This window comes from Onychomys torridus, chromosome 2, assembly GCF_903995425.1.
Source record: "Onychomys torridus chromosome 2, mOncTor1.1, whole genome shotgun sequence".
Lineage (NCBI taxonomy): Eukaryota > Metazoa > Chordata > Mammalia > Rodentia > Cricetidae > Onychomys > Onychomys torridus.
In genome coordinates this window covers 138,303,143-138,316,364 of record NC_050444.1, presented here as the reverse complement: position 1 = coordinate 138,316,364, position 13,222 = coordinate 138,303,143, and the positions used below count along the sequence as shown (strand labels likewise).

At 46.6% G+C, this 13,222-nt stretch overlaps 1 protein-coding gene across 2 annotated transcripts in view; it reads right to left on the bottom strand.

Moving 5' to 3' along the window:
- Mtf1 (metal regulatory transcription factor 1) overlaps window positions 1-12,434 on the bottom strand; it is a 51,550-nt gene extending 39,116 nt beyond the window's left edge. For both annotated transcript variants that reach the window (XM_036179004.1, XM_036179005.1), the window contains exons 1-2: window positions 12,082-12,434; window positions 9,698-10,153 (exon numbers count right to left, since the gene is read on the bottom strand). In XM_036179004.1, the coding sequence (XP_036034897.1) occupies window positions 9,698-10,102 (405 nt within the window). In that variant the 5' untranslated portion in view covers window positions 10,103-10,153; window positions 12,082-12,434. The remainder of the gene's footprint in view (window positions 1-9,697; window positions 10,154-12,081) is intronic.
- Between the last annotated feature and the right edge of the window lie 788 nt (window positions 12,435-13,222).

Sequence of the window (13,222 nt, the reverse complement as noted above, 5' to 3'; positions counted from 1 at the left end):
AGGCCTGTGTCTTGACTATGACCTTTGTAAACTGGTACGTTATCATAAAAAGCATTAATTTTGGCATCTTGCTCTACCTTATTTATTTATAGACAAGGTCTCACTATGTATCCCAGGCTGGCCTCAAACTCACAAAGATTTACCTGCTTCTGCCTCCTAAGTGCTCAGACTAAAGGCATGGGCCACCACACCAGGCCTCCACATTATTTTCTGAGACAGGGTCTCTCACTGAATCCGGAGCTCCCGGACTCTACAGCCAGAGAACCCTTAGGATCCTCCTGTCTCTGCCTCCTGGCACTGGGATTGTGACAGCTAGATGTTTTTATGCTTTAATTTTTTCATTTGCAAAATAGGGGCTAACAGTTTCTATTCTATGACTGTTAAAATGGCGAAATACCTGGGCTGGAGAGATGGCTCAGAGGTTAAGAGAACTGACTGCTCTTCCAGAGGTCCTGAGTTCAATTCCCAGCACCACATGGTGGCTCACAACCATCTGTAATGAGATCTGGCACCCTCTTCTGTATGCATAATAAATAAATAAATCTTTTTTAAAAAGGCGAAATACTAAATTATATTAAAGCCTTCCCTTTTAGCTGCAAGATATTGGTGCCCCATATATCCGCCATTGTGGTGACATATTGCATACCCTAATAAACTTGCCAGAGGATCAGAGGACACTAGATTAGACATAGAAGCCAGACAGTGGTGGCACACACCCTTAATCCTATCACTCGGGAGGCAGAGATCCTGCTGGATCTCTGTGAGTTCAAGACCACACTGGACACACAGCCAGGCAGCAGTGGCACACATCTTTAATCACACACACACACACACACACACACACACACACACACACACACACACACACAGCCTTTAATCCCAGGAAGGGATGTCTGGGCAGAGAAAGGTATATAAAGTGTGAGGAAACAGAAACTCACTCTCTTTAGATTGAGGATTTTGTAGAGGTAAGAACTAGTGGCTGGCTGCTCTGCTTCTCTGATCTTTCAGCTTTCACCCTGATATCTGGCTCTGGTGGTTTGTTTGTTTGTTTTTAATTAAAAGATCATCTAATATTCGAACAATACACCAAGGAAGTAATTTTTCAAAGGCCTAGTACCAAGGAAATTACAAGATGCCGAGAATGAAGACAAAAGATTTACCAGTGGCAGGGATTGGTGTTCACCAACCTCTGCTTGGGGACCACAAATGTCCCCATGTGGTCTATGATCTCAGCTACCCAGAAAGATGTGGAAAGGGAATCCCGGTACAATGTTCCCTATACTACAGACTGAGTTCAAAGCCACCCTGAACAGCTTAGGGAGAACCTATTTCAAAATTTAAAAAAATTTTTTTTTTTTTAAAGAGGCGCTAGAGAGATGGTTAAGTGGTTAGGAGGACTGACTGCTCTTCCAGAGGACCCAGGCTCAATTCCCAGCACCCACACAGTGGTTTTCAACAAGCTGTACTTCCAGTTGCAGGGAATCAAGTGTCTTCTGTCTCCACAGGTACCAGGCACACATGTGGGGCACAGACATACATGCAGGCAAAATACTCAAATAAATTAATTAATTAATTAAAAACCAAAAAAAGATGACTGGGTATATCTCAGTGGTAAAGCACTGGCCTGGCATCATCTGGCCCTGGGCTCAATCCCAGCTCCCCCAAAACAAAACAAACAACGCACCACCCATTCCAGTTACAGTCATGCTCACAGGAAAGCTCAGCTAAGTAGGCTGGGACCAAGTTTTCTGGGGGCTCTCTTGGAACCCAGTCACATTTCTCCAGCTTTTTAAGACAGTCTCTAACTAGCCTTGAACTATGTAGACCAGACTGGCCTTGACATTTGCAGATCTGCCTGCCTTGGCCTCCCCAGCACGCATTAACACTTCTGACTCCAACCACAATTTACAGCTTTTCTCAAGGAGAACATGCTTCCCAAACCAGTTCCTAACAAAGAAGCCCTGACATGTTTAACCTTTCTAAAACTAGAGATGACCTCTGAACCTTTTGGAACAGGGGCCTGTGAGAAAGAAAAAACAAGAGAACGTGTGACTGAACCACGGATGAACCAGACATGGCGCCTGACATCTGAGGCACACACTGATGTACACTTCATGTTACATCAGTCTCACTGAATCTTCACAGAATGCAATGGGATTTTTATTTCTATCTTACAAAAGAGGAGAACAGAGAGCAGCTTGCCAGGGCTGCATAGCTCATATACACTAGAAGAAAAAAAGGAGACCAAGGTTGAGATCATCTTTCGAAGAAGAAAGTTTTTGGAATAAGCTGGATTTAAATAAGGGGAAAGCACCAAATTTCAAGCACTGCCGCCCACTCTTACAAGAACAAAATGTCAGCAGAACCTAATACAGTCCATAGAAAATATCAACTGAAGACCCTGAGTTCCTTCGGTACCAACTTTAAAAGCCAGGGTGTGCAGAAGACCAGCCAGGCTCCTCTGCCAGGCCAGATGGCCTGTGACAAGACGGGCACAGGTACCACACATGCTGACGTGGAAGAGAAACCCGACAGCCCAGCTTCACCTGCTGGCACGTGGAAAGCACATTCTGCTCTGGACCACAGCAGAGCCACGAGGAGACCCCAGCTTTGCCCTACTGCTGCTCTCCAAGAGCCAGAGCATTCTTAAAACTGATCCCCGACAAAAGTCAGTTAAGGCAGACCTCGGAGGGAAAGAGGCGAGTCCTTAACACTACACTTTCAAGCAGTGCAGGCTCATCTGCCCTAGTTCTGAATGGCAATCCCGTGGGAGTGGAACAAGGATCTGTGACGAAATATAATGGTGGTGTGCAGAGTGGAAGGTAGGTGTGTCTGAGCGCATGGCTTCACTCCCCAAGGATTCCCACTGAGGAACAGTCTGGAATCAGTCTTCCTAAAATAAAGGACAAACTGTAAAGGGCTGGACACTGGAGTCAAAGCCCCTTTACTTTTGTTTTGCCCCTTTGGTTTTCTTGAGACAGGAATGCTCACCATAACCCAGCTGGCCAGGAAAGTACCATGTTGCCCAGCCTGGCCACAAACTCATGGCAAGTTTCTGCTTTAGTCTCCCGAGGTGCTGGCATGACAGGCACAAGCCATCCCACTTTTAACTCCCCCCCCTTTATTACTTCAAATCTGTCAGACTAAACAAACTCAGCTAGGTATGGCGGCACACGCCTTTAATACCAGTACCTGGGAGAAAGAGGCAAGGAGGATCTTTGTGAGTTTGAGGCCAGCCCAGTCTACATAGCGAGATCCAGGACAGCCAGGACTATACAGAGATACTGCTTCAAAAATAAATAAATAAATAAAATAAAAAAACAACAAAATTTTTTAATCTAAAATAAAATTTAAAAAAGGAGGAGGGATAGGAAACAGAAAGAACTCCCCCTCCTTTTAGAACGCCACTGAAAGTAATCCAATTATTGTGCAATGCACTGAGAGCAGAATTCAGAGAACACTGCACCTGCTTCTTGCAAGAAAGGCCATTCTTTCCCAATCAATGGTCTGGAATATTCAGGACATCATGAATACATCTTTGGCTTATGGGCCCTGGGTTTCTTCTTATCTGCCAACTATTTAGCATAAAAGTGGGAAGGTTGGTAGAATGCATTATGTTCACCACTGTGGTGCTGACAGAGGAGGTGAGCAGGCAACTGGACACTCCCTGGAAGGTTCTCTGGAAGAAGAGAGATGCAAGAAAAGTTTGCGGAACCTTGGACCACATAAACCCACGTTGCTCAGCAACCTGGAGGGGAAAGCATCTGAGTACACGATATGCAGAACGACAGTGTTTTTACAGGTGCTCTCAAAGCTACCAATCCAGTGACTAGTTAGGATGAGAACCTGAAATGTGAATTAAGGGTTAGGATGCCCAGAGGTCCTGTGGTAGGGTGAGACAGTATATGTGGCAAGGTTCTGGTTGGCTTGTTTTTGCATAAGACAAGCGTGATGAAAAAATAATAATAATAAAGCAATCAGTAAGCCAAATGCACACTAAAGGAAACAAAGGTACAATCAGGGGTAAACAGGAAAATCAGGCTAACATCTGACTCAGAAACTAAGCTGCTTAGGAAGCCAAGAAGACTGAGCAGCTATCAAAAGATTCCATTTCTCAAGAGCAGTACCTGTAAATGCCATGCAGAAAAAAAAGGGGGGAAAGAGCCAAGCTTAAAACAGGTTCCAGGGACAAAGGTGGTTAAAGATCATGCAGCTGTTATCATCCGTAAACACACAGGTCTCCTCATGCCAACTAAGTGGATTTGGAAGCCAAAATAAAATCACTGTCAATCAATGACTGAGGTAAGAGTGTGCTTCTGGAAGGCAAGCCTCCTGAATGTCTGGCCTCCGAAGAATAGGGCTGTGGCTACTTCTTCCTGATCTCCATCGAAGCTCCAAACCTTACTGAGCCTAGCACCAGTTTGAGACCAGGGCAGTGGCTCCCGTTTCCAATCTTGGACTTCAAGAGACTGCTGTGAATCTGAGGCCAGCCTAAGCTGCAGTTAAAACCCAATTAAAAAAAAAATTCTAGCTTATAGAATCTTCTACATAGACCTTATATGTATAGGATGTATAGGATTGAGAAACTGAAGTGGAAGGGAAGAGCCTAGGATGAGTCAAACCCCCAGGACACTGGACAAAGAAAGAGCTCACAGCATCCCTGACCCTGTCTTGGTCACCATTAAATGGCCTGAAGAAAGGAATGGGGAGAGCCAGGCTTGCAAGCAGCAGCAGCAGCAGCTAAGGAACACAAGGCAGGACAGTGACAGCCCCCATCAGACTGCATAACGCCTCCTTCCCATCTTCTCCTCTGCCTAGGTCAGCATCTCCTAAAAAACGTGCTCTACTAATCCCTGGAAAATGGTTTCTAGCATAAGTTTATAGTACTTATTAAATTCCGATTTTTTTTTCTTTCTTAAGTTATTAACAAGTCAAAGGTCCTGCCTGATAAGTTCTGAAGTAGTTTGATTTTACTTAGCATTTCTCAAACATTTGCTCATGAACACTAATACAGTAATCATTAACTGAGGCTGGCCTAAAGCTAGATCCTAAACTATGTCAAAACTTTTGAGGCTTTAATTAATTAATTTAGAAATAGGGTCTCACTATGTAGCCCTAGCTGGCCTGGAACTCCATAGCCTCTGCAAGCCCAGCTCAAACTTTCCAAACTTAAAAGTTTCAATGCCCCCAAGCTACTGCTACCTAAATTTTCTTCCAAGTCTCAAACTTGCAAAACAAAACACAGCCGGGCGGTGGTGGTGCATGCCTTTAATCCCAGCACTCAGGAGGCAGAGCCAGGCAGATCTTTGTGAGTTCGAGGCCACCCTGGTCTATAGAGTGAGTTCCAGGAAAGGCGCAAAACTACACAGAGAAACCCTATCTCGAAAAGCCAAAAAAACAAAAACAAAACACAACACAACTTTACATGTCCTGTTCTCTGATCCCAGCTTACCTCTACCCCACTCATATGCTCTGTGCCCCAGGCTCAACTGATGGAACTTTCAAACTGTGAGCAGCCGCTGAACAAGAGACAGAACTGCTGTTTTCTCCAGCTCCTTGGTCCCTCTTCCAGGTCACACAGGAAGTCAGCCTTCCTGACCCAGAGTTCAGAACAGCACATTCCATCCTCTCTTGACTCCTGTCTTCTTCTCTGGCTCCCCTTCTCTCTCCAGTCCCTAGCTTCTTTCTTGTTCCTAAAGCCACCCGTGCCATTTCCTTGACCTCAGACCCACATTTCCAGTGAGTCTCAACTTGTGCTCCCTACTCCTAAGGACTACACATTCAATACACACCAACCAAAGTTACTCATTTCCCCACCAAACTTTCCTCTTGGCCCAATTCTTGTTCACAGACTCACCATTTGGAGTGGGAGGTAGCGGGCAAAAGGCAGAGCTAGCCACTTTTGTCTTCAGCCTGAAATGACTGAATTATCCATCATCATAGACTCGCAACTACTAAAATCTTTACACACTCATCAACCAGCAGCAACTTAACACATTGAAAAAAAAAATCTTTTGTTTTGAGAAAGGATCTTACTGTGTAGCTCTAGCTGGCCTTGAACTCAGAGATCCACTTGCCTCTGCCTCCTGAGTGCTGACATGAAAGGTGTGTAACCACCAAGCCCAGTCTTAGACAAATCTTTTCTTTCTTTCGTTTTTTTTTTCCGCGGGGGAAGGGGAAGGGCGGGTTTCGATACAGGGTTTCTCTGTGTAGCCCTGGCTGTCCTGGAACTCGCTCTATAGGCTAGCCTCAAACTCACAGAGATCTATGCTGGTCGGTGGTGGCACACACCTTTAATCCCAGCACTCGGGAGGCAGAGGCAGGTGGATCTCTGTGAGTTCGAGGCCAGCCTGGTCTACAGAGCTGGTTCCAGGACAGCCTCCAAAGCTACACAGAGAAACCCTGTCTCGAAAAACCAAACAAACAAACAAACTCACTGAGATCTGCCTGCCTCTGCTTCCTGACTGCTGGGATTAAAGGCATGCAACATCACCGCTTGACTTGGACAAATCTTTTCAATGGACATGATTAAAAACCTTTGACTCACATTCAACTCAGGGCTCTTTATGCAAATTCCAACAGCATACAAAGTTCCTTGGGTCTTAGATTCTTTCCTTCATCAGTTAAATGAAACTCAAGTGTCGTCTAGCAGGCCATTAAATCCTTTCTTTTCTTTGTCTCCTAGTTACCTGCTTTTGTCAGAATACCCCTTCTAAAATGCTCCTTTTTTGCTTTTTTGAGACAGGATCTCACTATATAGTTCTGGCTGTCCTAGAACTATGTAGACCAGGCTGGCCTCAAACTCAGAGATCCATCTGCCTCTGCCTCCCAAGTGCTGGGATCAAAGGTGTGCATCACTCTACCCAGCTCTAGTCACATTCCTCCTGGCTCCCAAATCCCCAAGTCTGTCACTACTCCTAAAACAGCACAAACCCTCAGCAAGCTATCACTGCTTTCTAGGTTTGGATCTTGGCCATCTATTCCTGTCCCCTGCTACTCCCTGGATGCTAGTCCAAGGACTGATACACTCCCAACTGCCACAAAGTCAATTCTGGCCAGCACCCTCATTTACATGTTATCTTTGTCCTTTACTGTGGTGCCAAGAATTGAACCCAGGGCCTTGTGGCATGTGATCCAGACTAAGCTCCACCCCCAACCCACCTACGCATTGTCTATGACTGATTTTGTGTTACAACTGAAGAGCTGACTGGTTGTAACAGAGACCACATAGTCTGTAAGGACAAGAACATTTACTGTTTAGCCCTTTACAGAAAATGTACTGGCCACGTGTGGTATATGCCTGCAATCCCAGCACTAGAGAGGCAGGAGGATCACCACTTTGAGAAAAGCTTGAGCCGCACAACAAGACTCTGTTCCAAAAGAGAGAACGCATACACACTCTGTTTTAGGGGGAGAGCTGGCTATTCCTTAAAGAGGAGAAGGGGCCTCTGCTTTTTACCTCCTTCTCTTTGTTCACATCGTCCCCATCTCTCAGAAATACTCATGCCCTGCTTTTCTCATAAACTGAACACATTTTTAAGACCACCTTGAAGGCTAGCCGAAGCACACAGGTGAGCAAGTTCCTTGTGTTCCCAAATACAGCACTGGTACCCTTCACACTTACCGCTTTACCCTAATGCTCACACTACTGCCTCAGGTACTTCTGCCCCTAGGCTGCAAACTGCCATCTGCAATCACAGCACCTTGCTTGACAAATGCTGGTGAGACCAGGTGCATGCCTGTCATCTTAGCACTGGAAAGGGGAAGGCAAGAGGTCTGGAGTTCAAGGTCGACCGTAACTATATAGCAAGTTGAAGACCAGCTTGGGTTACATGAGACATCTCAAAAAGAGCACCAGCAACAACAAATAATAGCATCTGTTGAAGGCGGACTATACACGCTCACATACTGGGTTGAAACCAACAAGAACATTTTAGTGTGGAGACACTCCAAAGGCTTACAAGCATGTCTACCTTCACCAGCACAAAACTGACAGCTGCGCCATGATAATGCAGAACAGGGCTCTTCCCTTCAAGTCCTGAACACATCTGGGTAACTCTTTGTTGTCAGAGGCTGCCCTGTACATTATAAAATATCTAACAGCATCATTAGCCACTACCTACAAGATTCCAGCTAGCACTTCCCCAGTGTGACAACCAAATGTCTCCTGGGGGCAAAACTACCCCTGGTCGAGAATCACAATTCTAGAGGTTTCCAAGTAGAAGCCACAGTGAGAGGTTGCTAATAAAACCCAGATGACACCGTCACTGTAGTACAGTGTCCAGATGAAGAGACAGATAAGAGCCACACGCCTGGCACTGCTGACTCACTCCTGGGAGATTATGCTCAACTCTGGATTTTAAAAGGACTTCGGAAAATTGGAATTCTTTCAATTAAAGGATACCAGATTGATGACAGACTAGGGGGAAAATGCCATCAGAAAGATATTTGAGTGTAGGTGGCTAGCTTGTACCAAAGAACATGACGGGACCTTTAAAAATATGCAGGCTGCCCCGTGGAAGAAGGGTTATCAGGAATACAGAACTGGAGGCTGGGAAAAGCATGACACGAGGACAGACTTTAGTCTTATACAAGGCAAAGCTTTCTGGCAATCAGAGCAGGCCAACAAATGTACTGGCCTGAGCTATTCTAGAAGTGTTCAAGCACAGACCAAAGAACAGATGTCAGAGATGCTGCAAAGACTACTGTGTCCACTGGGAGGTAGGGAATGATGACCTCTCTAAGGTATTTACAGCTCTAAGATATCCATTTATTTATTCATTCATTCATTTGCAGTACTAGAGATCAAGCCTTCATGTACGCTAGGCAGGCATTCCACCCTTAAAGGAAAGCCAAATGTCATGAATAAGTCATTTGTACAAGCTGCATGTCATTTCAAACATTCACTACATCAAAAAAGGAACATATTTCAAGAAATGAAGCCTATTTCTGCTTGGTAGTACCTGACACTGAGTCCTCAGCACAGTAACTGGCAGTGACCTGTTTTCTTTCAAATGAACTTGCACTAGTTCCTGAACATTGTTTACCACTCACTATCTTTAAGCCAGACCATTTACTTCATTCAAATTCACCACTACAATTTGAAAAATGCTTTACAGTTTCCAAGATATCCTGAAAGGCATTATTTCATCCACGTTATCTGAATATAAATGTGACAACTTTTAGATAACCTGGTCTCATTTGTGGTCTCTTGCCTGAATTGTAAAAACTACCAGTTACTATCCATTAAATATTCACTAAATTAATAAAGCCCAGTCCCACAGGCATCTCCAAAAAAAAAAAAAACCAAAAACAAAACCAAACAACAAATCATTTATAGCTAGTTCTAGCTATTACACACAAATCTAGTCACTCTGCTATCAGAGGAGCCATGCTGTTACCTTTTCACAGTATAAACATGAATTCACTTTGGTGAAACTTCTACTTTATTTATGATTTGGAGAGGAAAATCTTAGATATTACAATGCAGTATTCCTCAATTACAATGTGACCATACAATCCAACAGTTCTAGAAAGCAGTCACAACAAAACAGGAAGCAGATGTGTGGTTGACAGGCAAGACTACCGTAGGCTCTAAGCCCAGGAGCTCCCTTAACCCCAGTTAAAACTGCCAGCAGCACGCTGCGTAAGGGCTGCCCCACAGCCACACTGGGCCCTCATCTGTTGCTTTACTTACTTCTTTCCGCTTTGTTTCTGGACATTCCGACTGCAGAGTAAGGGTTGCACCTTCGATGTTTCTTGGCATGGGCGTGGAACCGGGGTTTATAGTCAAATGAATCTGATCGGGTGAGATAATGTGTTGTACATAACCCTGGGACATTGCTTCCTGGTCTATCAGGAAGCCCTCTTCACCTTCCACAAGAAAAGGCAAGTGTTCTCCACACTGTCCATCGTCATCTTCATCCTCCAAAGTGCCTGGGTCCTGCTCTATAAGAACAGTGGTCCTATCATAAACAGTTCCAGATGAGGAAGGCACCAGTCCGTTGTCATCCACAAACCTGAGCATCTTATCATCCGGGGTTAGGTCATCTTCCTCTCCCTTAAAGAAGATGATATTGTCGTCTGGACTGTGTTCCCCCATGGTTCAGTTGTGCTCAGCCCAATTGTGAGAAATGGAAAAGTAATGGCCTTTCTGCAACAGACAACACCAGAGTTAGAGCATACACAGCACAAGACTCAACTACCTCCTAACCACCTCAGGGCTCTTCTCCCTTGTTCTAAAAAGCAAACCAAAGCTTTAGTACCAGACCTTGGGAGGCAGAGGCAGGCAGACCTCTGAGTTTAAGGCCAGCCTGGTCTTCACAGTGAGTTCCAGGCCAACCATAATTACATGGTAAAACCCTGTCTCAAAACAAGCAAAAAAAGATAGCAATCTGGGCGTAGGCATGGTGGTAATCCAGGAATACACAGAGAATCTCAAAGGGAAAAAAAAGCAGCCGGGCGGCAGCGGTGCACACCTGTAATCCCAGCACTCTGGAGGCAGAGGCAGGTGGATCTCTGTGAGTTCAAGGACAGGTTCCAAAAGCTACACAGAGAAACCCTGTCTCCAAAAAAAAAAAAAAAAAAAAAAAAAAGCAAACCAAAACAAACAAACCAAAAATCATCTTCCTTGGAAATATTTGAAATTTGGCAAAATCAGTCACTCTTAAAATGTAACTGGAAAGCAATATATTTTTTTTCCAAAAAATTTAAAGTTAGCAGTTCACAAGACCTTCTAAGTAATTTATTGTCACACACTTTAAAGATGGATATGCATCTCATGAGGAGAAAAGAGCAATCAGGTCGCTGCCTCGAGGAACAGTGGCTATAAACCTTAAGGGAGGCACTCCCATTCAAACACCCTCCCCTTCAATCACACTGGGAGGCAGCACACAGCCTCATGTAGTTGATGGTGCAGAAACAATGCTTTGAACATAATCACCTACAAATCCCGGTTTTGCCCTTTACTGCTTGGCCAACCTGTTTTGTGCCTTGTCTTTCTACAGTGGGACTGATAGTTCCTGTCTCATAAGGAAAGAGAGACTACATGTAAAGCGCGATCCTGTCAAACAGTAGAAAGAGGATGGATTCCTTCTGTGGTTTCCAGAACACAGGAGTGGAGGGGTTAATCCCTAATAAAGCACATCTAATGCCAATCATTTTAAATAGTTATATCCTAAAACATGACACGGACCTGAGAGTACGCCTGTACAGAGTGACTAGGCTTTCTGCTCTGAAAAGCTGTCCCTGGCACGGCATACTGACACAAGGAACTCAGGAAATATCAACAAAATTAAGGACAGACAAGCAGATAAAGTCCTTTTTCGAAGATACAGTCTGTTGAGGAAATTACCAAATTTGAAGCTTTCATGGTCTGGAATGGTGATTCTTCCTTCCCCCCGAAAACACACAGGTTCTACAATTGTGGGTTTGGCAGACACAAAAGGAGAATTTAAAATAATCAGCACATCACTTGGCTTTCAGCCTGGTTCTGCACTTTCTCTTCTGCTCAGGGTTAGCAAGTGAGCCTTTACCAGCCAGAGTGACAAGGCGAGGTAGTTACAAGACACAGGTCAAGGGATCTAATCTGAGAGGAACCAGCCCGAACCTTTGCTTACGCAACCCCAGAAATGCACGTTTCTCTGTATTTGAGAGGAGAGACAAGAACACCGAGGGCTCCCGGTGGGCTGCCCCGGCACCTTCGGCGCCAACGCGGAGACCAACTTTCCGTAACAAACAAGAAGACCAGGAGGTGTGAGTGTGGCCGAGGAGTGCGAACCGAGCACCCCTGAGAGACTGGCAGAAGGAACCTGACCGGGAGAGCACCCCCAGTCCAGGGCTAACATAGAAAAACCCCGAGGCAGGCTGGGGGCTACGAGCTGGGCGAAGAGGGGCAGGGTCCGGGTCTCCATGGAAACAGAAAAGGGGGGCTGGATACCCATCCCCATGGAAACGGAGGAGAGGTGGGGTCCCTCCAGTGAGTGTCACGAAGTCTCTACCGGGAACGGCTTCGGCAGGGAGCCCAAGCCCCGCGCCCCCCGGGGAGTCCCAGCCCCAGCCGAGTCCAGCTTCTGCTTTTACCTCCGCGGCTCCCGGCAACGGCGGCAGCGGCAGCTTCTCCCCTCCCCAGCGGCACCATGATTGCCCCCACCTGTCCCTGGCGTCACTTCCGCTTCCGCTTTCCGGAGGAAGGAGAGCCCGGCGGGTCCCTGCGCCCGCTGCTGCTTCTGATTGGCTCTTGCTGTCCAGGGTTGAGACCGCGCCTCCAGCCGGAGGGCCGTGGGCGGGGTAGCGGCGTCAGGAACTGCTGTGCGGCTTGGGGAAGCTGACCGTAGGGAGCGGCGGTCTCTGGCGCGGGAGAGCACTCGACATTAGCCATGAACCCGGGGTGTCCTCAGCCCGGCTGCGCCCTTAGCTGAGGCGGGAAGGGCGCAGTAAGGAAGGACGCAGTCAGCTACCGCTTTCCAGACGTGCAGGCCAGCCCGCAGCATCCCTCTTCTCCCTCCACTGCGCCCTCGTCACGCAGCGCAGTTCACCTGGCTGAGGCCCCAGGACCCGAAGGCGGAGCAGAGTGCTCCAAACGCTTCCAGTTCTTCCGCCCGCCCGCCCGCCGGAGCTGGCAGTCCCAACTTTCCCGTCCCAGGAAGGGTCCTCGCGCTCCGGAGGCTCAGCGCCACCTACTGGCCCGTCCCCGCTTCAGCTGTTACCACTCATCCTACAGACCCTTGAAACCACTACCTGGTAGCAGTATTCCAAAACCAAATACGCGAGCTTGCGCGTACTTCTGCTATAGTCCTGTAAATATCATTAGTAGACCCTCGCATAAGCCACTGCTTATTTTCCTCAAGAGCGACTTCTCTAGACTGTTTAGGTTGGTTCAGTGCCCTTATCCGCTAGATCACCCTCTGCTTGGGTAATACTGAATAGTGACTCTCACACACCAGACTGCCACACGTCTCTTTGGCCCCTGACCAGCTGCTTCTGTGCTTAAGCCACAAAGGCCCAGCTCCCAAGAACTACCATATTTTGAGAGCGAGGAATGAGGGTAGAAGACTCAAAAGTTAAGACCACCTACTGCTCTTGAAGACCTGAATTCAATTCCCAGAACCCGGCCGGGTGTTGGTGGCGCACGCCTTTAATCCCAGCACTCGGGAGGCAGAACCAGGCGGATCTCTGTGAGTTCGAGGCCAACCTGGTCTACAGAGCTAGTTCTAGGAAAGGT